Source organism: Pelobates fuscus, chromosome 11 (assembly GCF_036172605.1).
Source record: "Pelobates fuscus isolate aPelFus1 chromosome 11, aPelFus1.pri, whole genome shotgun sequence".
Classification (NCBI taxonomy): domain Eukaryota; kingdom Metazoa; phylum Chordata; class Amphibia; order Anura; family Pelobatidae; genus Pelobates; species Pelobates fuscus.
Genome location: NC_086327.1, coordinates 26,205,206 through 26,231,670, shown reverse-complemented (window position 1 = coordinate 26,231,670; position 26,465 = coordinate 26,205,206). Strand labels below are relative to the sequence as shown.

Sequence of the window (26,465 nt, the reverse complement as noted above, 5' to 3'; positions counted from 1 at the left end):
TGCCCGACGGTCTGATTAAGCACTTGTGGCTTTCCGGCTACATGCATGTTGCCCCGCCCCTTCCCGGTTTGGCTCCGCCCCCTTCCCGGAGTGATTGCAGAGCAGACCGCATGGGAGGCAGTCAGGCAGACAGGCAAGCTGGGACAGAGGAGCTCGGGCCCCATGCAACCCTACACACACTGCTACACATGGGATCTCAGAAAGGTAAGAGATCTCCTTATTGTGCATGGAGAGATAGGTCACTGCCCCCTACATTTTCACACTGCCCCCTCCCCCACTGTCACACTGCCCCATCCACCACTGTCACACTGCCCCTACACTGTCACACTGCCCCCTCCCCCACTGTCATTGCCCCTACATTGTCACACTGCCCCCTCCCCCAATGTCACTGCCCCTACACTATCACACTGCCCCCTCCCCCACTGTCATTGCCCCTACACTGTCACACTGCCCCCTCCCCCACTGTCACACTGCCCCCTCCCCCACTGTCACTGCCCCTACACTGTCACACTGCCCCCTCCCCCACTGTCACTGTCCCTACACTGTCACACTGCCCCATCCCCCACTGTCACTGCCCCTACACTGTCACACTGCCCCCTCCCCACTGTCACTGCCCCTACACTGTCACACTGCCCCCTACCCCACTGTCACTGCCCCTACACTGTCACACTGCCACCTCCACCACTGGCACTGCCCCTACACTGTCACACTGCCCCCTCCCCCACTGTCACACTGCCCATCCACATCTGTCACTGCCCCTACACTGTCACACTGCCCCCTCCCCCACTGTCACTGCCCCTACACTGTCACACTGCCCCCTCCCCCACTGTCACTGCCCCTACACTGTCACACTGCCCCCTCCCCCACTGTCACTGCCCCTACACTGTCACACTGCCCCTCCCCCACTGTCACACAGCCCATCCCCCACTGTCACTGCCCCTACATTGTCACACTGCCCCATCCCCCACTGTCACTGCCCCTACACTGTCACACTGCCCCCTCCCCACTGTCACTGCCCCTACACTGTCACACTGCCCCCTCCCCCACTGTCACACTGCCCCCTCCCCCACTGTCACACTGCCCCCTCCCCCACTGTCACACTGCCCCCTCCCCCATTGTCACACTGCCCATCCACCACTGTCACACTGCCCCTACACTGTCACACTGCCCCCTCCCCCACTGTCACTGCCCCTACACTGTCACACTGCCCCCTCCCCCACTGTCACTGCCCCTACACTGTCACACTGCCCCCTCCCCCACTGTCACTGCCCCTACACTGTCACACTGCCCCCTCCCCCACTGTCACTGCCACTACACTTTCACACTGCCCCTCCCCCACATTGTCACTCCCCCACACACACAGTGGCACCTTCCTTTGGGGTCAGAAAAAGTATAAGGGAGCGCCTGGGGCAGAGAAGGAGCAGGGAGCGCCTGGGGCAGAGAAGGAGCAGGGAGCGCCTGGGGCAGAGAAGGAGCAGGGAGCGCCTGGGGCAGAGAAGGAGCAGGGAGCGCCTGGGGCAGAGAAGGAGCAGGGAGCGCCTGGGGCAGAGAAGGAGCAGGGAGCGCCTGGGGCAGAGAAGGAGCAGGGAGCGCCTGGGGCAGAGAAGGAGCAGGGAGCACCTGGGGCAGAGAAGGAGCAGGGAGAGCCTGGGGCAGAGAAGGAGCAGGGAGAGCCTGGGGCAGAGAAGGAGCAGGGAGAGCCTGGGGCAGAGAAGGAGCAGGGAGAGCCTGGGGCAGAGAAGGAGCAGGGAGAGCCTGGGGCAGAGAAGGAGCAGGGAGCGCCTGGGGCAGAGAAGGAGCAGGGAGCGCCTGCGGCAGAGAAGGAGCAGGGAGAGCCTGCGGCAGAGAAGGAGCAGGGAGAGCCTGCGGCAGAGAAGGAGCAGGGAGAGCCTGCGGCAGAGAAGGAGCAGGGAGAGCCTACGGCAGAGAAAAATGTATACATTTGAAATAACAGCAACTATATTAATTATAAACATTTCACTAATCTAAGGGGTACAATTTATGGAAATTGACTGCCATGGGGTTCTCAAGTGAAAAAAGGTTGGGAATCACTGAGATAGATCACTGGCTGCAGGAGGGGGAAAATGGAGTCTGCTGGGCCCCACTATGCTGGCCCAACAGGGAATCCACTGTCCCCCTCCCTGGCTACAGGTAAGAGGCAGGGAGGGGGAAGTACATTTAAACATTTTTTTATAAAAATCCAACCACTAAAAAATACCCCCCAGCAGCATCTGTCACACATCCACCACACACACACACACACACATCATCAAACAGACAAAATGCATCCACTACACAAATACACATCATCCACTACACAGCCACACACATCATCCACTACACAGCCACACACATCATCCACTACACAGCCACATACATCATCCACTACACAGCCACATACATCATCCACTACACAGCCACATACATCATCCACTACACAGCCACATACATCATCCACTACACAAATACACATCATCCATTACACAGCCTCATATATCACACAAACTGCATCCACTACACAACCACACACATCATCCACTACACATATACACATCATCCACTACACAACCACACACATCATCCACTACACAAATACACATCATCCACTACACAAATACACATCATCCACTACACAACCACATATATCATTCACCACATAAACACACAAACTGCATCCACTACACAACCACACACTCAGTGCCCCCCCTCCCTGGCTACAAGTAAGAGGCAGGGAGGGAGAAAGATTTGTTAAAAAACAAATTATAAAATTTCAACAGCTAAAAAATACACACACTGCATCCACTACACAAACACACACACACACCATCCACTACACAAACACACACACAGTACTCACTACACAAACACACACACAGTACTCACTACACAAACACACACACAGTACTCACTACACAAATATACATAATTCACTACACACTACATCCGTTACACAAACACACACGATTCATCCACTCTACACACACTCTCTATCCGCTACACAAACATTCAATCTGAGTCCACTATAAACACTATCTACTTTACTCATGCACTTTGCATCCACTACACACATTCTACAGCCATACACACACAATCAAATTCAGTACACACACACACTTCATCCTTGTGGGTGGACTCAAGATGGGTCATGTGGGCTGACTTGGGGGTGGGCCATGTGGGCAGGCCCCCGGAGGCCAAGGATTCCGCTCACTGCCTTACAAAGCCCTAAAAACTGGTCTCGGCCACACATTTGTTGGCCATCTTTAGAGGCCAGCCCACAGGCCAGCCAATAAGCCAGTCAGCCAGCCCACAGGCCACCAGCCAGCCAGGCCACCAGCCAGCCAGCCAGGCCACCAGCCAGCCAGCCCACAGGCCAGCCAGCCCACAGGCCAGCCAGCCCACAGGCCTACAGCAAGCCACAGGCTTACATACAGCAAGCCCACAGCCTGCCAGCCATAGCCAGCAAGCCACAGCCAGCCAGAAAGCCCACAGAATGCCAGACAGCAACAGTAATTAAGGTAAGAGGAGCCAACTTGGCCTAGGTATCAGCGAGCTATATTGTAAAAAAGGAACCAGAGTGTTGGAGAGACCCCCTCCAGGCCCCATTAGACTCCATTGTAGTCTCTAATGGGGCCTGGAGGAGATTCTTTCTAACACACTCTCTAAAGGACACTGAGATAGCCTCTGCTAGAAAGACCCCCCTCCATGGCCCATTAGCCCTCAGTTGTAGTCTCTACTGGGGTCTTGAGGGGATTATTGTTATTTATTTTGCAGTTTATTTTTTGCATTTGTTAATTATAGTGCACTTGTTTAGAACTTATTGCACTTTTGTTCCTTGTGTCTAAAGATTGTGTAGGGTGTGGCTGGAGGCGGGAGAAGGGCAGGGCTTGCTGCGGAGCATGGGTGGGGCCTGTAAGGGGGCCCTTGATTTATTTTGCCCGGGGGCCCTGAGGGTTCTCAGTCCGCCCCTGTACACAAGGACAGGCCTAGTCATTTTGGAAAAGTTCCTCTAGATTCCGACAGTTCATTATCTAACTGAGTAACATAGAAAATTATGTTTACATAATTTATGCTTACATCTTTAAAAAGTGTCGGGTTTCAATATATGTTACAACGTCGTTGAACAGTGGTTTTTATGCCCTGGAGAGCTTAATGTCAGTTCTTCCTACCATACAAGAATAATAAAAAAAAAAGTAAAGAAAAGTTGTAAAAACATTTGTTATTTACAGTTGTACTATTTCAGTGTCATGGAAAACGGGCTATTTGATCCCTCCGATGCAAACAGCAGTATCCATGAAAAAGGATGTAGAATCTATGTAGATATATTTACCATTTCTCATTATTCTTATAAATCAGGCTCAATGAAAATGAAAAATGCAAAGATTTAACACACTATTTTTGCATCGGAGTGCTCTAAGGCCTTTGTGTGCATGACATCAGTGTGAGGATGCAAGAACAGACTAAAATATCTGCAGAATATCTTCTAGTTAGGTTTCCATTAATTTACTACAGTGTTTTACGTTTAGTAATGAGTGCTATAATTTTTTTTAACATTTTTTTAAAACATGGTGTGCAGATGTTGTCGATAACAACAGCAGCTCACACAATCTTCAGACATAGTTCAGGGGTGCCACTGATTGGCTGAGAGCAGTTAGCTAACGCTTTCCAAGCCAGTTTTGTGAATGGGCAGTCACTGATTAACTGAGAGTGTCAGCTGACTCCTCTCAGTCAATCAGCTGCGCCCCTGCCCAAAAATTCAGAAGCCTGATTCAGAAGCCTGGTTCGAGAACAGTTTAAAGGACCACTCTAGGCACCCAGACCACTTCAGCTTAATGAAGTGGTCTGGGTGCCAGGTCCCTCTAGGATTAACCCTTTTTTTTTATAAACATAGCAGTTTCAGAGAAACTGCTATGTTTATACTGAGGGTTAATCCAGCCTCCAAAACCTCTAGTGGCTGTCTCATTGACAGCCGCTAGAGGCGCTTGTGTGATTCTCACTGTAAAAATCACAGTGAGAGCATGCAAGCGTCCATAGGAAAGCATTGTAAATGCTTTCCTATGCGACCGGCTGAATGCGAGCGCGGCTCCTGCCACGCATGCGCATTCAGCCGATGACGTCGCAAGGAAGAGGAAAGCTCCCCGCCCGGCGCTGGAGAAAGAGGTAAGTTTAACCGATTCCTCCCCCCAGAGCCCGGCGGGAGTGGGTCCCTGAGGGTGAGGGCACCCTCAGGGCACTCTAGTGCCAGGAAAACGAGTATGTTTTCCTGGCACTAGAGTGGTCCTTTAACCCATTGAGGTAAGAGTGCCTCCAAATTAATTTAGATGAAGTTGTTTTGGTGACTGGTTTGTCCCTTTAATTTAACTGCACTCAACTCTTTGCAACAAATTCTTCCCCACTCTTCACCTGCACTCATCCACCTATTATGGGTAACCTAGCCCCCTCCCCCCCCCTTAAAGTGATTGAATCAGAAGTATAATAAAACATATCAGCATTAGATGAGACTGACACATTTAGGAATTTAAAATATTGCTTGGATTTGCCAAAACTGAGATGTTTTAGAGTGATTGGAAAGATACAATGTGTATTTACAGGGTGGAATACTTGGCATCTTTGATCTGCTACCAATATTTTTTTTTATATTATTGATGTATATCACCTTGGGCTTCCTTGCTTCCTTGCCACCTTGCTGATATCTGGGGCTCAAATGGTTAAGCAGGTCAGTGTGATTACATAACATATGGTGATATTTCTACTAGAATGTATATAGCAGGATCACACTGACTGGATGACTTGTCATGATTACGGTTTTAAGATACAGACAGTAGTGGTGAGGCATTATATGTGCCAATTTAATTACCACCATAGCAGGAACATTTTCCTGGGCAGCCTTGTGTCATCACACCTGGGAACTTTTATCTACAGTCTCCAAGTTTTTGAGAGTAATTAACAAATCTGTGGGTGATAACACATTTCTCCCTCATCCTCTTCAGCTTTAAAACTGGATAATTGGATAGCCCTTGTGTTTATAGGCATATTTGTCGACCAATTGGCTAGTACTATCCTCTTTCATGCCCATGGCCACTTTATTTTAATTGTTACTCCACTTTTTACTCTCGTAAGAAGAGAAACATGAAGATCCCAATGATAGGTGCAAAGATAGCCTAAAATATGCCAATGTTACCGCTAACTCTAAAATACCCACAGGTTGGTAATAGTGACTTGGGCAAAGGCCAGCTTAAGTACCGTATTTATTTCAAAATTATGGTGCATGAGACTTTTGATCTTGTGGTTTTGTTGATAGTCTGTAGAAGCATCTGGTGCATCTTGATACTTTTTTGACAGCTACCAAGAAAGTAAATGCATAGAAATCCGAGTCATAGATCTCACAGATCGCTCGAGCAAGACTTCTGGTTCATTGAATCCCCATTTCTCCCTATGAAAGTTAATAAATAGAAAGAAAGCAAATAGAATAAATGGGTTTGGTTGTTGGTATTTCCAACTTCCAGCTACTTTGCCCTAAATTACAAATTGGGGAGTCAACATCATTTATTTGTTAGATAATGTTCTCCTAAAACAAGCAAGATATTGCTGGACACATTAAATAAATAAGCAATTTCAAATCTTGCAGTTCCGACTGTTTTTAGACTACATTTCCCAGACGTATACAGGAATTGTAGTACAACAACACATTGATGGCAAGTGATGGATAATCATGATGTACCATTTATAGTTTACCATTAACTGAGTTTGATTGGTTATAGTTTACCATTAAATCTTTGCACATGGAACTCCAACTATCTCCTAAATGACTTATGTTACTCCCTAACCACTTTTGCTCCCAATGATGTTCCTTAGTCCTAACTGCTTCCTAATTCTTAACTCCCACACTATTATCTATGTCCTCTAACCCTAACTGTTCTCCAACTTACCTGTCGCCTAACTGCTCACTGTATTCCCTAACAATAACTGTTCCCTATCTCTTCATACTATTTTGTAACACTAACACTTCTCTAAACCTACTATTCCATAACTGTTTCCTAACCTCTCATATTCATCCATTTACCATATTGTTTCCTAAACCTTAATTGTATTTCTTTACCATAACTGCTCCCTAACTCTTTATACTAGTTTGTAACCCTAGCTGCTCACTGGCCCTTTATACTATTCCCTATCCTAACTGCTCCTAACTATTACCTAACCTAAATTGCCACCTAACCCCTCACACTATTCCGTAAACCCCATATACTATTCTCGAACTCTAACAGCTCCTCAACTTGTCATTGTGTTCACTAACTGCTCATTATTCCTTAATACTATTTGCTAACTCTAATTGCTCCCTAAAACCACCACTATTATCTTACCCAAACTATTCCCTAACCCCTAGCTGCACTCCCGAATCCCTCATACTGTTTGTTCCCTGACCATAACTATTATATAGTTTTATAAAAAAAAAAAAGCCATCCTTCAACCTTTAATGACATCTTTATATGCTGCTGATCGAAAAGAAGGAAACACTCAATTTGATGCGATGGCCAATTGGGTCACAAGTAGGAAAAACCATTCATTCTTGACTCTATAATGGCAATCGGAATTCTCCTTGGATCAGCAACCTATTCTCTTACATGTTAATGATGTCCTTGAGTATTCTGACCATAACTCCTTCCCCTTCCCCCCCAAAACAAAAGTTTGAAATATTTGGTTATTTGTGTTTATTTATTTTAAGTTAACTGTTGGATATAGATATATATGACCCAGACTCGAGGCTGGAAGTGTATATGTCTTTGTCACTCTAAGCTAGCAGCTAATCTTTGCTGCCTTTTGTTGAGTGAGGGTAATGTGCATAATAGCACCAAACACCAGATATGTTAAGGCTAGCCATCATTGATCAGTCTGATAATGCAATGACGTGATCTATAAAAGCTGGTATAGCACGGTACAAGGAGGTGGACTTGTTTTGTGATATTAAAAGATTATTTTAATGATAAAACAGTCTAGTATCCATATAATATTTACTACAAAAACTTTCCAATCCTGTTGTGTGTTTTCCAAGGAACCCATGAGAAATAGCAAAACTCTTACATTTAGACAAGTGACAGTGCCACTTCTCCAAACCAAACATTGCCACACAACATGTCTCGTTATTGTTACATTATCTGACAAACAGCATATTAAAGGACCACTATAGGCACCCAGACCACTTCAGCTTAATGAAGTGGTCTGGGTGCCAGGTCCAGCTAAGTTTAACCCTTTTTTTCTATAAACATAGCAGTTTCAGAGAAACTGCCATGTTTATAATAGGGTTAATCCAGCCTTTAGTGGCCTCTCATTGACAGCCGCTAGAGGCGCTTCCGCGCTTCTCACTGTGATTTCAACAGTGAGAAGACGCCAGCATCCATAGGAAAACATTGAGAATGCTTTCCTATGGACAGGCTGAATGCGCGCGCAGCTCTTGCCGCGCATGCGCATTCAGCCGATGACGGCGAAAAGGAGGAGAAGAGTTCCCCGCGCCGAGGGAGCCCGGCGGGGGAAAAAGGTAAGGGATTAACCCCTTATACCCCCTAGAGCCTGGCGGGAGGGGGGCCATGAGGGTGGGGGCACCCTCAGGGCACTATAGTGCCAGGAAAACGAGTATGTTTTCCTGGCACTATAGTGGTCCTTTAAATCAAGCAATGGTCCACATTGATCAGGGCAGTGCAAGGTCTATTCTGGCGTAAAGTACTAAATATTAATGTGCAGTCTAAAGGTTTCCATGGTGATAGCTCCTTATTTGAATGTTAATCCACAAGAGCACCTACTTTTGCCCTTACCTTAGTAAATATGGCAAAATAAGTCCAAAGTGTGAATGCTAATTTCTATCACATTTTGCTTATTTAGGCTATTATTTTATGCAAATACACATCACAACCAAACAATGTAATCTAGACACAATATACAAAATAACCGCACTACGATATGTTTTTATCTTTCAGTCTTTCAAGATACCTACCAGTAATACACTGCACCAGGGGCAAGTAGAGAGCACAAATAACTTACCCCCATTTATGAACACTCCCTTTAACCCCTTAAGGTCTTAGGCAATTGTACAAGTTTTGAACCAAAACACAATCTGGTACTTGAGCTATATGTCTGTTCAACGATAATTTACCTCTTTTATATTAAGTGCACCCACATTTATTATATATAATTTTGTTCAGACGAAATAGGACTTTCTTTTCACAAGAAGTATTTATATATGAAAAATATAGTAAAATACACATATTTGTGTTCAGAAATGTCCCACGAGTACAATAGTACCCCCCATGTACAGATTCTATGGTGTATAGGGCTTGCAGATTAAATGTTCTGGACTTTGTGCCTGTGCTGTCAGGCTGGTCCCCCAATACATAATTAATAAAATAACATAATTATGTAAAATAGTACTTAAATATACATGTGGAATGAATTTCTATTCTATAGATATTTATATATTCTCTCTATGTGTTTGTTTATATGTGATTTATACATAATTATGTGATTTTACTAAATATAGGTGTTGGGGGATCTGCCTGACAACCCAGGAAGTCCTCCTGCAGTCAATCTTGCAATCCAGCCTTTCCGAGTCATGTGATTGTGGTGTCATCACGATCACATGACTCGGCGGGTCTGGCTCCAGGGAGAGCTCTCAGTTGTCAGGTAGTTCCTCCCCCCCCCCCCCCCCCCGATTGCATCTGATGAGGAGGGTAGGTATGCTGCCTGCATGAAGGACCCAACCGTTAGGGCGTGCAATGCCACCTTTACAGCAATAAATCTCTCCTTTTGTAGGATGGTATTGCACACTCTAATGTCTGTAAAGGGTTAAGCATCAATTCAATTAAAAACAATCTGTGGACTGCACTGAGGCCTACAAGTGTTGGGAGTCCATCGTGGACCACACGGTAAGCAGGCAATTCTGCTCAGAAGTCTGGTTGGGTGCTGTGGTCCTTTAGCAGCACAAACAGGCCTCTTTAATATTGGCAACCAGTGCTAGGAGGAAGTGAGAGCCAGTCACTTCCTCCCAGCTTACAGAGGGGCAGAGGGAAGGAAGGAGGCAGAGCACTGCAGATATCATCAGACCGCCATCATCCTCAGACAGCCCAGAAAGCCTTCCTCTTGTACCCAAAAAGTATGGAAACATGGGGGTGGTTAAATATATAAATTGCGACTTGTGTTTGTATCTGCGTATCAGTGTTTGAATCTGTGTCACTGTGCATGGCCATGTATATATGTGTATATGTGCATACGTCCCAGCATTCACATTCAAACATCAATATTACATACCAGCATACTTTTCAATTAAATGCCAACACTAAATCCAAATACATCTCTTCATTCAAACATATATGTATGTATTTGTGTGTGTGTGTGTGTGTGTGTGTGTCTGTGTGTCATTGTAGTTATATGCGTGTCTCTATGTGTGTAATTGTGGGTTTGTGTGTGTGTCAGTGTGGGTATACATGTGCATCTGTGTGTCTGTGAGGGCATGTGTATGTTTCAGTTTGGGTATATGTGCGTATTTGTGTATCTGTGTGTGTCCGTGTGTATACATATCTGTGTGTGTGTCAATGTGGGTATATGTCTATATGTGTGTGCCAGTGTGTGTATCTGTGTGTTCGTGTGTATCTGTATAATTGTATGTGTGGCTGCATATGTGTATATGTGGATACATCTCAGCATTCACATTCAAACAATAACATTACATACAGGCAGGCACATCCCTTCCATTAACCACCAACACTAAATCTAAACACACACCCTCAATCAACACTAACACTACATACAAACACACCCATGCATTCAAACATACAACACACAAGTACGCCCCTGTTTAGCCCTGCAAGGATAGGCAAATGGTAGATCCCCAGCTGGCAATGCATCGTGGGAGATGTACAACAGATAGGAATCTACCTTTTGGCCACTCAAACACTAGGGAGGTGGTGAGGGACAAATATTTTCTTGCACCAGGAATCTCTCCAGATTAGTTCTGCCACTGCTGGGAAATACTATGCTCTGTGCGCAAAAGACAAAGTAAGTCAAATGGGTTATTGCAAATATATCATAAACTCAAATCAAAGTGCTTAAAAAAATATATAAAATATAGATTTTATTTATGTAAGGATTGTATTTATTGTCTTATTTTACACAGTCATCATTATTTTCTAAAGTGTGAATTGCCAGGAATCGAAAGTAAATTCAAAATAAATTCCTAAATGTAGGTCAACATAGTTGGATTTTAAATTACGTAACTTTGAAATCCTGATAATTCACCTTTTAGTTAATAACCATGAATTTGGCCAATTTAGAATTTAAGACTTAAATTAACAGATGCTGTGGAAGAGGTTTTGCTATTTGTAAGTGTATATCAAAGTCATTGAGTCCATTTGCCCTGCATTGCGAACGCAATAACAGGAGGAAGAATAATGGCTGTTTTTATGGTCTACACCACATGGAGACAATCCCATTATACATATGATTAAATTGTTGTGTTCTGTAGTCTGCTATAAATTATAGCCTGCATTGTTAACAGGCATTCAATTACACTGAGGCTCTCAATGTGTTAAGAGCACTATTTTATTGCAGGGAAGTGGAATGCAAGGTCAGAATAAAGTTACAATTTTATGTTTGATTTTTCATTTAAAACTAGCTGAGCATAAACAGGGCTTTCACTGTTCCAACTGCAGCCCAATAGGCCCTTCTTCAATACAGGACTTCAAGACATGGGTCCCATGATCAATGTAGAAATAACTTGACTTTTTAAGTTCATGTGTCAGAGAAAAAGCAGTGTTTACATTTCTGCTTAGTAACACCTCTAGTGTCTATCACTCAGACAGCCACTAGATGTGCTTCCTATTTCAGTGCTGTACAGAGTGCAGCAGCTTTGTTCAACACACTCTGCATGGAAACGATGAGTATTCCTCATAAAGATGTATTGATTCAATGCAGGGGTCAAGTCCTGGGTAAAAAACTGCGGGAACTCACCCAAAATCTACTGCCCCCCCCCCCCCCCCAAAAAAAAACCCCAAACAATTATACGCTTGCATGCAGAGGCTGAGTAAGGGCACGGGGCTGAGTAGCAGGACAGGGGCTGAGTAAGATGACAGGGGCTGAGGAGGGGGACAGGGGCTGAGTAGAGGGACAGGGGCTGAGTAAGGGGGACAGGGGCAAAGTAGGAGGACAGGGGCTGAGTAAGATGACAGGGCAGAGGAAGGAGCTTGGGGGGGGGAGGACATGGGCTGAGGAAGGACAGGGGCTGAGAAGGGGGACAGGATGTTCCTGAGGGTGGGGACAGAGTGTCCCTGAGGAGGTGGACGGGGACTGAGGAGGGGGACAGGGCCTGAGTAAGGGGACAGGGACTGAGGAGGGGGACAGGAGCTGAGGAGGGGGACAGGGCCTGAGTAAGGGGACAGGGACTGAGGAGAGGGACAGGAGCTGAAGAGGGGGACAGGGAATGAGAAGGGGGACAGGGTGTCCCTGAGGATGGGGACAGAGTGTCCCTGAGGAGGGGGACAGGGACTGTGGAGGGGGACAGGGCCTGAGTAAGGGGACAGGGACTGAGGAGGGGGGCAGGAGCTGAGGAGGGGGACAGGGTGTCCCTGAGGAGGGGGACAGGGACTGAGGAGGTGGACAGGGTGTCCCTGAGGAGGGGGACAGGGACTGAGAAGGGGGGGCAGGGCAGAGTAAGGGGATAAAAAAACTACATGCATTCCTCCCTCCCTGAGGCTTACCTTGGGCCAGGAGGGGTGGGACAGGATCTGGAGCCTGCAACCTGCAGTCAGTGGAGTCAGCTGGCCTCTCCTGATAATGTCAGGAGGAGGGGGCGTGACTTCCTCTGTGCTCTTCCCCCAGACTCCCCAGCGGTCCTGGGAGAAGAGCAGTGAAAGTCACGCCCCTTCCTCCTGACATCATCAGGAGAGGTCAGCCGACTCCACTGGTTGCAGGCTGCAGGAAGCGAGGTCAGTTAAAAATCCGAGTCCCCAGCATTTGTCCTCCCCCCTGCTCTGGCAGCCGCTTGTGCCAGCCCTGGATCCTGCAGGACTAGTAACGGGAACGGCGTTCCTGCTGTGGAAAAAGTGCACGAACGCTGTTCCCATGCGTTTCTGCAGGACTCAAGCCCTGATTCAATGCATCAATGAGTGGCACAGCAAGGGAGGAAAGGTAAATTTAGAAAACTTTTATCTCTAGAGAGTGGGGTGTTCCTTTAAGCCCGGCATCTACTAAAGACTGTTAATATGCTTCTAACCCATATTCTTAATTTGATTCAGTGAGAGACAATATATTTAAATCCTGCATACTAGGTCAGCTGTTAACTCTTCCACTGTGAGTAACATAAAAATGCCTTTATGTGTTTTATACATGCCTTGTGTACCACATTTCAGTAGTGGCATTATAGCTAAGCAGGTTGTGGTCCACAGTTAGTGACAATAAATCCTGCTCTCAAATTGTTGAATACTCCCAGTCATTTCGGTCCACTGTACGCTTACTTTCATCATAGGCAAAGCTCATAAACCCTTTGGAATAAATTAATTTGAATAAAAATTATAATATAATATTATACATATTTTACTCTGCTCCAAGGAGTTGGTATTAATATGTAAGAGATAGAAGACATTTGTTTGCCAGTAGCATTATGGGCAACTGTAATGACTCCCCCTCCCCTCTCTTCGGTACCCTAGTGGTTAATATATGCATTCCTGCTTAATAGCACTGTCCTTAATATATCCCAGCAGGTAGTGCACTGGAGGGTAAAATACTACATCGCTAATTGGCTCAGCTGTTATCAGCAAATTAAAATAAAACGAAGCTGCTCAACTTAAAAAAAAAAATCACATCAACGTAAAGGTCTAATTATTTCAGAACTGATGAAAAAACGCATTCTGTAATTTTGAGAGCAATAATGCTATAGGCATACAAGTGAAAATTAGGAATATTAGAGAAGCGGAATGCGACAGACAAAACTAATATAATGTTGTGCAACGCACACCAATCAGCACAAAGCCACGATCCTGGCTAACCCACATTTACAAGACACAGGATATCTGAGTGATTACTAAGGGACTTTTAGAGGAATTGTTTCGCAGAGACAAAAGAAAATGTAACTGGTACAAAGGCATTCAAATTTATCAAGGGATTTGATAAAGGAACAACGGAAAAAATAAAGATAAAGATATAAAGATATGTCACAAGTTACTTTTTTGTGCACTAATGGTTCGCTCACTGAGACAATCTTATGAAAATAATAGTGAAATCATTTAATAGCTCCGTTTAGAGGTGGTTATAGTTAAACCAGTAATGCAATGAGGATAAGAAGGGCAATGTATGTTTTGTTCTAATCAAAACAATCTTGCAGCAATTACTAGCATAACACAAAACATCTATCTGCCTGCTACCCGTGTAGCAGTGGCCACAATGTGTCTTGCCTTAGATATTCTGCAATTATTGTAGCCTTGTTAATAAGCACACGTTACGTTGTGTCTTTTAAATGCATATATTGCTGCACTGTAACTCTCCAAGGCCTATGGAAGGTATTTTTCCATAATTTGTGAATATTAACAAAAGTGTGCACTGATTTTATTATTAAAGTGAATACAGCAGCGGCCAAATTCAAGGTTATTATCACACCAGATTTAGCTAGTTAGGCTAGGTATTCTGTTATTAAAGATAACATTATCTCTGTTTATTGAAGAGCGAATGGGGAGAACTGTTATTCTATTATTAGAGTTAAAGGAACACTCCAAGGTTAAAAATAAATACACATATTCCTATCCTTAGTGTGTTCTTTTGATAGTTTACACGTAGATGCCCATTTTTTATAAAATAGAAAAGGGCAAAAATAACCTTTAAACTCACATGCAATCCAGCCGCGATGGAGTCTGCTGGGCAGTGCTCAGTCTGTTCTGAAAATATCTAGACATAAGATCTTGGTCCAATCTAATGCTTCCTACAGTGAAGCATTGAGAACCTATGGTACTCTGACAATTGGGTTCTTCTCATAAGAAAGCACTGTATCCATTGCTTCTCTGTGAGATGCATTTGCAGCGTTCAGCGTCATTGTGCAATGCATGATGATGCCAAACAGGAAGACCTTCTCAAATCAAAAATGCTGATGAGGAAGTTCCTCTAAGCCACTAGAACAGGGATAGGCAACCTTCAGCACTCCAGATGTTGTGGACTATATCCCCCATAATGCTCTTACACCCATAATGCTGACAACGCATTATGGGAGGTGTGGTCCAAACCATCTGGAGTGTCGAAGGTTGCCTATGCCTGCACTAGAAGCATATTTATGAACTAAAGTCAACATTGCTCTTTCTTAGAAAAGGCAATGTTTTACAAAGCCAGCCTGGTACTACAGGGCTATGCACCAAAACCACTAAAAAAGAGTGTCCCTTTAGGTTTTTCTATGACAATATATAATCTAGCCTTTTATGTATAAAGTAATACTCTAATACCACTAATACCAATACTAATATACTATTTGTAACTTTTTTATGACAGTTGTATTCTATTATTTAAATCTATATATCTCAGATCAAACTTGCTTCAACTACATTTGGTAAAACTGTTCAACACCACTGCTGCTAACATTTGATATGCTTTTTTTTTTCTGTCCTTCACTTTATAAATAAAGACTCAAAGCAGAATGGGGATGCCGCCAATGCAGCACTGGCCAATGAGGACTGTCCTACTATTGACCAGGCTCTGTCACCAGAGGAAAAGTCTCCTGTTACACCAGGTGCAAGAGAGAGATACAATCGTGACCGAGCTTGCTTCCTGTTGTCTACTGGAGACTTTGCACATTCACCAGATGGCAACATTCGCAAAGGTATTCGTCTCTGATGCATTTGACCCACCTTCACCGCTCACTTCCATTTATGCAGCTATGTGAACCCATGTAAGGCTTAAACAACCCTTCTCACACCCCCGAGAACTGAAACACCTTTTGAAAAGACCCTTGTTTTTGGCCATCCTTTTACCACTTAGATATTGATGGTCCTCTTACCATATATCCCTCCCTCTTCTGAAACATCCATAGTGTCCTCTTCTTGGGATATATAGAGTATGTGCGTTAAAATTTGGCCAGTATATTTTTACATAATAGCTGTGCCTAATCTTGCAACCCCGCTTTCTCTAGACTATTGTGATAAGACTGGTATGCTGCAATCAATAGACACATTAAACAATATTTAGGCAAACATTTGTTTTAAAACCAGTTTGGCAAACATACAAAACCAATTGCATGACAGATACAGGGCCAAATAAAAAGGAAACTATGGGTGTCTAGTTTGAGAATGAATTATGGTAAATGTAGTTAGAGAAACAAAAGGAGTGCCAATGAAAGAAGATAGTAGTGTCTCTAATTCAGGGGTCATAACATTGACCAATGAATAAGTGCTATGAGCCCTAAGATTACTCTCCCAGAATAGGGAATAACCCTCAAATGTAATATAGAAAAAGGAGGAAAGTGAAAGGGCTAGAAAAAGCCCAAATGGAGAGTAATACAAGAAAAGGGGGAGGGGGGGGGGGTCCCTACCTTTAATAATCCTAAGGGAAAACAATGGGTAAAACGACAGGTAGACAGAGGGGTGGTAGTATACCAACTAGAGGAAAATATATACTGAAGCAGATGCTCACAAAAAATAAATGAAGGAGCTATCTGAGAGATAACCTAACTGGAGGTAAAAATTCCCCTCAAAAAAATCTCATAGTGAGTAATACAAGGTAGTAAAGATTACTTAAATCAGCCAGGGTATAAAGGTAAATAGAGCCTCTATAAGGAAACACTAAAGAGCCCCAAGACCTAGGCCTAGACATGAACCCCTGCAGAGGATAAACTGTCCCTAAGTACCTCGGCACAGTGAGTAAACCACTGATGCCTACTATAACCAAGGTCAAAAAACTTAAAAATAAATGAAATAACTTAATCCATAAGTGCTACCCAAAAAGTGCAAAATAAATAAAAAAGAAGAACTAGCTCGACGCGTGTTTCGGCGTTTCAACACGCCGTCGTCAGGAGCAACAGGAGTGCCAAGAATGGACTAGACCAGGGGTAGGCAACTTTTCTGCACTCCAGATGTTGTGGACTACATCTTTACAGTTGCTCCGCCAGCATCATGGCTGTAAGAGCATTATGTGACACATATTCCTCAACAACTGGTGTTCCGAAGGTTGTCTACCTCTGGATTGGAGCATTCCTTGTGTGATTGTACTGTGCTTAGGGATTATTACTTCCTGAAACCAAAATTTGCATATGAGAGATAACATATTTTGGAAATGAGGTAGGGAAGAAACATAAATGAACAAAGGAAGACAACATTTTTTTTTTTTTTTATTGTTTTAATATATCTTTTAAAAACTAGTTTACGTGAAAGAAACATTACTTTAAAAATGTGTTCATTTTATGTGTTATATATTTTTACTCATTGATCATTGAATTTTGTTCTTATAATGGCCCTCTGTTGTGCTCTGTTGTACTATTATTACGTTCAAAATAGAGTTTTGTACTTGTATCAAACCAAGCTAAATTCTCTGTAGATGCTTTAACCATCGCTCTCATCTCTGTGTCATTCTTTTAACAACATATTCTGGTCGGAAGCCAAATGTTAGTGCATTGACCACTACCCCCAGACAAAATGTGAACATATTCACTCCAGGTTTGGCTGAGGATTACTGGAGCTGTTGTGCACAGTAGTTTTAGTGTCGGAGATTGTCAGGGACCTTTGGTAGCTTTTAATGCCATCGGTTTAAAAGTTGGAAATTTAGGGAGAGCGAATACTTCTTTTGACCTCTTTGACCTTTTTCTTGTATGCCAACAGCTGTCTTTTATAGTATACATATGCTGGAGGGATCCATGTAAGAAATGGATACATAGGCTAAATGTAATCAGCCATTTACCAATCATTGTCCCTAATCCAAAAGGACAGGGTAATCACTGCATACTGAGGACATCTATGGAAATGCAGTTCGGTTGATCTGCCTGGGTTCTGCAGATGTGCTCAGTGATAGTGCATTGACTTTGATTCATTTTATTGAGCCAATGAGAAAAGAATTATCAAAATTTATGACACATTTCTGTTTAATGTTTGGCAAATTTTTTGGAGAACTTTTGGCACAATTGATTTAATCTTTTATTAACCTATTGGGTTTTTAAGAGCCCCAAGGGTCATTTTTGAATATGCACCCTTTTTTTTTTTTTTTTTTTTTGCTGACACAACGGATTGATGGATATTTACGCTACTTTTTCAGACAGAAAAGTGGCAAAAAATTTCCACCACTTTAAATTTTGCAGTCTTCTGAAATGGGTATTTGGGCATAAACTGGCAGAATTTACTATAAAGAAAACCGTCACTCTTACACTAATAAATATGATAAAAATAACGATTAAATTTAACTACAACCATTTTTCAGAACATTTTGATAAAATATCCCTAATAGTAACAGCCTAAATAGGATGTTTAACTGTGTAACCAAGGAATAGATATGGTGCCTCCTTATATCACTTAGTAAATCTGCCCTTTTGAATAGGCAAGTCCCAGTTGGTTTAACTGGTTCTTGCACAATGTTATCATGCAACAAATGAGTTGTTAAAGGGACACTATAGTCACCAAAACACTTTTTTTTGTGTATAGATCATGAAATCTGAAATCTCACTGCTCAATTCTCTGCCATTTGGGAGTCAAATCACTTTTGTTTCTGTTTATGCAGCCCTAGCCACACCTCCCCTGGCTGTGACTGACACAGCCTGCATGAAAACAAAATGGTTTCATTTTCAATCAGTTACTTTCAAAGATTTTAGCTCCTGCTCTGTTAATGGACCTTTAATTATATACAGGAGGCCCCTGCAGGGTCTAGCAAGCTATTAAAGGGACACTATTGTCACCAGAACAACTACAGCTTATTGAATTTGTTCTGGTGAGTAGAATCATTACCTTCAGGCTTTTTGCTGTAAACATTGCTTGTTTCAGAGAAAATGCAGTGTTTACATTACAGCCTAGTGATAACTTCACTGGCCACTCCTCAGATGGTTGTTAGAGATCCTTCCTGGGTCATGGCTGCCTAAAATGCATCCAAACATTCAGTATCTCCTCTCCCTGCATGCAGACACTGAACTTTCCTCATAGAGATTCATTGATTCAATTCAACTCTATGAGGAGATGCTGATTGGCCAGGGCTGTGTTTGAATCATGCTGGCTCTGCCCCTAATCTGCCTCCTTGTCAGTGTCAGCCAATCCTATGGGGAAGCATTGTGATTGGATCAAGCCACCACTTCTGATGATGTCAGCAGGCAGTGGGCAGGTCTACAGGAGGCATGAGGGGACCAGGGTGGCTAGATGGTGGTTTTAACCCTATAGGGTCAGGAATACATGTTTGTGTTCCTGACCCTATAGTGCTCCTTTAACAGGGCAGGGGATAAGAAATTCTAGATTAAATGGTATTTGCAATATTAAGAAGTATAAACATGAGATGTCTCTTTACATAAAGTATTTTGGAAGGCTGTGTAATACAAATGCAGAGAGGTGTTATGAAGGCTGCATAAAAAAGTAATTTAACTCCTAAATTGCAGATAAATAAGAAGTTAGACTGCAGGGACATGATCTATACACCAAAACTGCTTCATTAAGCTAAAGTTGTTTTGGTGACTGTAGTATCCAAAATAGCATGATTTAATATAGATCAGTGGTTTCCAACCCACTCCTCAGGGTACACCATCAGTCCCGGATAGAGGCTTTTTCCAATGCCATTCTTATGGTAGACTTACAACACCTGGGCTGTTGAAGAGCCCTCAGCACTGCATTGGAAAGCATTGCTTTATAATTTAAAATCAGATAAGCACCAAGTGCATTACATTATAGCAACACACATGCACATATTCATTATTTATATGCTTAAAAGCCCACACCCCTTGCAAATTAATCTGACTAGTGACAGTAAGTTTAACTACAGTATAATATTATCAAGAAGCATATACAAAGTTTACAGTAGATCATCAATCATCCAACAATGTACTCTCTAGGTCCCTCCACTATTCGTCAGTCAGCAATTTGACCGGCAATAATACATAAACGTCCAATTTGTCAGGAAATCAATTTAAAATGTTATCTCACCCACAAGATTAATAATCAATTAGTAAACAAATGACCGATTGTCCAGAGATACGTTTGTCAGACAGATAACCTTTTCCATTAACATTTGTGTTAGTTTTTATTATTTATTAATTATTGCCGTTCATTCATTCTTCAACTTATCCAACAGCATTGTCCATTAGGTAAAAGCTACATAGGAATCATTGGTAACATTGCACGTCTAAAACACTGAAACAAAAAGACGAGGAAAGATCTTACAGTCAATATTGAGGTAGCCAACGGTTAGCTACTGGTTGTTGGGCAACAAACGCAATAATTAATTCCCATTAATTAGCCAAAACCTGGTGAGACAGATATGATATCAATATATCAAACTGGCTGATTGAATTGATTGACGTCAGTTCCAGATGGTTGCTTAACCCCTTAAGGACCAAACTTCTGGAATAAAAGGGAATCATGACATGTCACACATGTCATGTGTCCTTAAGGGGTTAAAGTTTGCCTATGCATTATAAGCTAATAGCTAAAATATTTAAAAAAAACAAAACAAAAAAAAACCACTCATTTAATTTAATGGGCATTGTAAACCCTATAACCAGTACAGTGCAATACAGTGGATGTAGTGCTATTAGTTCCATATTTTGAGTATGTTAAACCATACCGAAGTAGGTTAGATTAGTGTCGGGTTTTTATCCCACCAAAAAATAACTGTAGTTTTGTTCTAGACATCTAGATTAATAAGAATTGCAAATGTAACTTGACAAGAATTCACAAAATCAAATTTTTCGAATAAAACAGTCATAAGACAGAGCAATTGTTATGCAAATCGTCATCAACATTAAAGAAACAAACCACTGAATTATGCTACCTTAGTTGCATTGAAATGTTAAAATAGTATGCATGGATTTAGGATTTATTACACATTCACCTCCAAAGCTCAATTGATTTCTTTTTTTATTTTGCTTTATTATTTTTATCATCATTAACTCTGAATAATTTATACAGTTCTGATTTTGTTAATTTCTATTTTCTCATTTTGTTTTGACTAAAAATAAATCAAATCAAAAAATACTTAAAAAGAGACATTGCTGACCAAAATATGTAACTCATTTTATTAGAAATAAACCCCTTATTTATCTGTTCAAATATGCTCCCAGTAAGTAAATATATGCCTAAATATTAACGCCCACTTAAATCCTCACTATTAATTTTTATATTTAAAAAAAAAAAAGTGTAATAATTATTTGAAATATGGGATGCATTGCTGGCAAAAAAAACTAATTCAAGAAGCAAATTAGTTAATAGACTGCTCTTTAGGGATACCTAAATATTAAAATTATGTTGCTGTTGTTTTTTAAACCAATGTGTGCAAAATTCAAATAAAAAGGGTAATTTGTGAGGAATGTTTTTGTATTTTTTTAGAATGCAGATTGCCAAAATGTTAGTTATAACAGCCCCCTGCATGTAAAAGGTTATACAGGTCCCTATTTCAATCTGCATATATAAACCGCTCTTTACCAGGAGCATATTATATACTGACATCCCGCAATCAGTTTGTAAATCTGCCTTTAGAATTACATCACCCAATTCCTTATAAACACTAGCAATTTTCTTCAGACCCCAGTTTGCTATTTAATAGCATGGTATTAATTGAGCCTTGCTGGCTCCTGTTTAGTGCAGGAGTGGTGCTGAAGTCTTTTAAAATCTGGTGTGTCTGAAATCTGTAATTTAATGTTATATAGCTTACTGTTTGTGACAATATAGCAAACCACATTTTAAAATTATTCTGGCACTTTGGAGGTATGCATTACCAAGCATGTAGAAATTCTATGGAAATGCTATTTTTTTTTTTGTCCATTCCTACACTTATTCTAAAGTTTCCAAAGACATTTGATAAATATTTTTTTAATTAATCTATCATTTCTACAATGAGTGAACTCTAAATATTTTTTTCTCTGCAATTATACCTGCTTTAAAAAAACACAAAAAAAATCTATTAGGTATCCCTGAATTCGATCTATACACGAAATCACTGTTTTGATAAGCAAGCTATGCAATCTGTATTCGAAAAATATATTTTTTCATTGTTAGAATGTTATGGATTATAGATCTCCTGAATTGATTAGTTATGTTTGCAGGATGTTTTATAATATTCTACTGAAGTTCTCTAATGAACAATTAAGTATCATGAAAATTATCAACATACATAAAGCCAGTGGCTGTGTGTCAGATCGGTAGAATGAGTCAAAGGTGTACGGAGGTGACAGGTCCCAAAAAACCTTATTTGCAACCACTTTGTTAGACTCCATCCAGATATTCAGACATTAATAGACCAGCTGGGCCAAAAATTGTCATAAAGTATGCCCCGAGACATCATGGTTTTCTGAACATAAATCATGTCTTAGTGCTGATGAACAGTACATGAAAAGTTACACCCTACAGTATTTAGAATTGATGTGATACAGGATGACAAACCAATTCATTAATTGGGGAAGCATCCGAAAACACTACTCTGATCAGATTACAGATTTCGTTCCCATAGTAGTAAATGCTAAATACAAGTGATGTGTGTCCAGCAAATCATGGTATAATGACTTCGACTCACTCGGAGTAACAATATACCATAATTATTACTGCAAATAATATAATATAACTGCCCATAATACTAATATTTAGTTAAAAGTGCAGCAATAAACAGACTTTTATACAGATTGTAACACTAACCATTTAGAAAGAAAAATAGTTTTCTTGTGTATTTGAGGTTTTTTTTTCATTTTGCACAATACAATACAATTATATCTTATCTCTTCCATGGTTAACTTGAGACATTTCCTCTTTTATAAAGGAAAAAACTATTGATTAAATAATTAAACAAATAAATATTTCAGTGAAATCATTAATAATAATAATTCACAAATAGACTAATTTTAGTTGTTTTGTTGCTTTCATAGGGCTATATTGAATAATAAGAAATACAAAATAAAAAACAGTAATTGGAAAGTAACTTTCCTGTATGTGTCAAAGAGAGGACTACTATTCATTTATTGGTTTTAACTTTATTTTTAAAATAGAATTCAGCGTTAAATTTGCCGTTTGCACTGGTGACGTGTTTAAAGAAGAGTTGAGTTTAGAAGCAGGCTGGTGTTTTTTTTTAGAATCAAGGATAGGTGACTCTAACTTCCTAAATATTGGGTTATCAAGAGCATTTAAAATACATTTGTAATCACCATAACAACTACAGCTCATTGTCTGCGGGAATCAACCATATTGAAGCAGCAGTGATATGCTGAAAGCACTGGGCTAATCTGTGCTCTCAACCTACCATTGTCTTCATAGATGGACAAGCTAACGCAGAAGTTAATGTCTGTATTATCTAAGACCACAGCAGTTGGGCTGGCTGTAGGTGCCATGACAGCACTGTTTTTTTTTTTGCCAAAACTTTAAAAATCAAATTAACATAAACTTGGTAGATGTCACTTACAAACTCTGTAACGTACCATTTTAAATGCGTATTTTTTTAACACTAGGCCATAGATCGGTAACCCTGGGTTCTTTAGTTGCGTGGATTACAATTTCATTAATTGGTGGTAGAGTTGTAAATGATAGCAAATGGCGTGCCTACTGGATGCCTACACCAGTATTGGACTGAAAACATGACTTGTTTTATGCCATTGCACAGGAAGATAATCTGTAGGCTTGGAATATCTCAGCCCCTGCTAAAATGATCACTCAGAATCTAGTTTCTTAATAACACACATCATTAGGAAACACCAAATCAAATAGCGCAATATATTTGCCAAAACTTTCAAAGCTGAATAATAATTAATTTTTTTCTATCGTGAAAACTCTTGAGTTACCACTGAAGAGTTTGATAGCAAATATTGAAAATCGATTATGATAGCAAAGGGCTGGAAAAGAGTTACTTAGAGGAATGTAATCTTCTGTATCTTGCAGGTTTCTTTCAAATAGACAGAATTTAGCTCTTTTACACAGGATGACACAAAGGCTGGGAGGATGGGGGCGAAGCATCTTTATACAACCATCTACATTAAAGCATTTCTTTTTTTTGTTTTGTTTTGTTTTGTTTATTTCCATTTCCATCCATGTTTCATTGTCATTGCCTGCGCCCTTCGCCCTTCAGCTGTCAACGCCTGTACTTCATCATCTCGGCACGACGACTGGTACAAACAAGATATTGATCTCCTGCATGACCTTAATGCCAATGCGGCCTCTTGGATCAAGCAGTAGGATGCATGGAACCTTAGGGGTGAGTAGCATGAAAGGGGATGCCCTTTTCTCACCCTCATTATCTTTTAAATGTGCTCTTTTGTGTTTATATCTGCAATGCACCCAACAATCCTATTCATAAAGCCCAGATCCATATGTATTATGTTTATTTTGTTTCGTTTCCTGGCTGGAGATAACTAAGCTTTGTTAGACATAGACCAAGCTTCACCAGCCAAGTATGGATCCTAATTTCATTTAACTCATAATCCATGTACTAAATTATGGTTATCTAATGATCTGATGTCCAAATATCACTTGGCAAAAATGCATGTTTGGAATGCCCCCCTCTCCCCCCCAATGAACCATTGTATCAAGCAAGCCTCTGGATACAATAGAACTAGTTCAGATCATTTTTTAATAACCGTGACTGTTGACAAGTTACAGCGGAATTCAGACGCCATGCTGTAACATATAATTTCATTTTTTTTTGCTGTCAGTGGCCAATGCACCATGTCATGATCTTTCAAGAAGACTAATTTAACATTATCTGTGTGCAGTAACCTGCAAATACTGAAGAGTGTGTATGAGAAGTTTTAAAACAATATAAGTGCGCATGTTCTGATAAATTTTCAGAGTGAAATTTATTTTTGTGTGTGAAAGATAACTTCCGTAGATTGGAGATACATAGGATGGCTGTGAAATCTTACCTCTTTCAAAAGGTATTTCTCATGGGTGTATAATTCGAGTTATGGATGTGACGGCCAACACCATATCTAGGAGGAGGTTACCAGATCCACTGTATTTTCCTGGACACATTCATATAAAATGCCACCGGCGTTATGTAGAATTCTAACGCAGCATGAAGGAAATCTGTTATCAAGCAGAAATCCCAAAGGAACTTCTTAATTAGCTAATTGAGTTCCTATCTGAATGCTACATGTTATGGATAGAGAAATACGTGTGAGGAAATCAAGCTGGTTGGGGCATACCTAGAACGTCCTAAATTTGCCCAGTCCAGGATTTCACGGATAGTAAAATTAGCAACAATGGCAGTTCCTAGAGTGGTGCACTTTCTCTCAAAGCAAATGTGAGTTACCAGTGAGTTTAAGATTATTGAAACCTCACTGAGCCTAAGCTGATCCCACTTTAATGTACCAACGTAGGAAAGATTAAATCCTAAAAATGTAGCCATAGCATTGAAGTGGTAACAGATAGGATTTAATTTGAATTCACTTTGAATTCTCAACTTAGTAAATAAAGCAGACGGTGTGAAGTGAGTTATCAAATAGCAATAGTATTTTTATTAAATGTAATATAAAACATGTACCCAGGTAGCTAATTCAGAAATTGTCTGTTTCGTACGTAGTTCCTATTCTATTCTCCGGTGATATGGACAGTGACTTATCGTCATCAAAAGAAAAAGGAAATAAAATATTCAATTAACTTTTACATTTGGACTGATATGGTACCGAAAGCTAGTTATGACCAATCACTATCTTCAACTTAAGAATTTAAGCTATAGACTTCCCACTCATGAAATCAATATGTCGACATACAATGCAATTGTGTTTCCACTCTACTTAAAGCCCCCTTCCATTCTTCTCTATAGGAAATAACATAAAGTAGCATTTACACATACGCCATTCCAAGGTGTGCTATGTGGATTGTGTGTGGCATCCTTTCACGCTACCCTCTTACTCAATTTAGTGACTACCAGGTAAGTCAACCACAAAAGATATATATAATATTGTTTCACAAGAGGAATTGACTCCGGTCAATCCAGTCTTCACAACTAGGCATACAGAAAGTACTTAGTGCATTAGTTTGTCAAGAAACGGTATAGAACATTCTAAATCGATATTCTAAATAGTCTCAGTGGCACTTTGAGCTGGCACTTTGGTTCAGATTTGAGAGATGCTATAATCTAAAGGTCTATCCACTTACAGTAGCAATTTTGGTTGATGTAATATTTCTCTTGTATTTTCCTATTTCTCTGTTCGTGTCACTAATACTATTGGTAATTTCATAAACCTTCCAATGTCACCAGATAATGGCATATCAGGAACAATTACAGAAGTAAAATATAGAAATATATTTGATCAATGTGTGTGACCTAGTAGAAAACTTAGTTAACATAATTTTTTA

General features: G+C 41.0%; 1 protein-coding gene across 5 annotated transcripts in view; it reads left to right on the top strand.

Moving 5' to 3' along the window:
- The window catches only part of LOC134577508 (potassium voltage-gated channel subfamily C member 1-like), a 120,268-nt gene that overhangs the window by 68,636 nt on the left and 25,167 nt on the right, over positions 1 to 26,465 (top strand). For 2 of the 5 annotated variants that reach the window (XM_063436273.1, XM_063436272.1), the window contains exons 3-4: positions 15,641 to 15,835; positions 24,235 to 24,360. In XM_063436273.1, the coding sequence (XP_063292343.1) occupies positions 15,641 to 15,835; positions 24,235 to 24,341 (302 nt within the window). In that variant the 3' untranslated portion in view covers positions 24,342 to 24,360. Of the gene's footprint in view, positions 1 to 15,640; positions 15,836 to 24,047; positions 24,361 to 26,465 lie in introns of those variants that run through there. The other 3 variants (XM_063436274.1, XM_063436271.1, XM_063436275.1) reach the window with 2 other exon arrangements.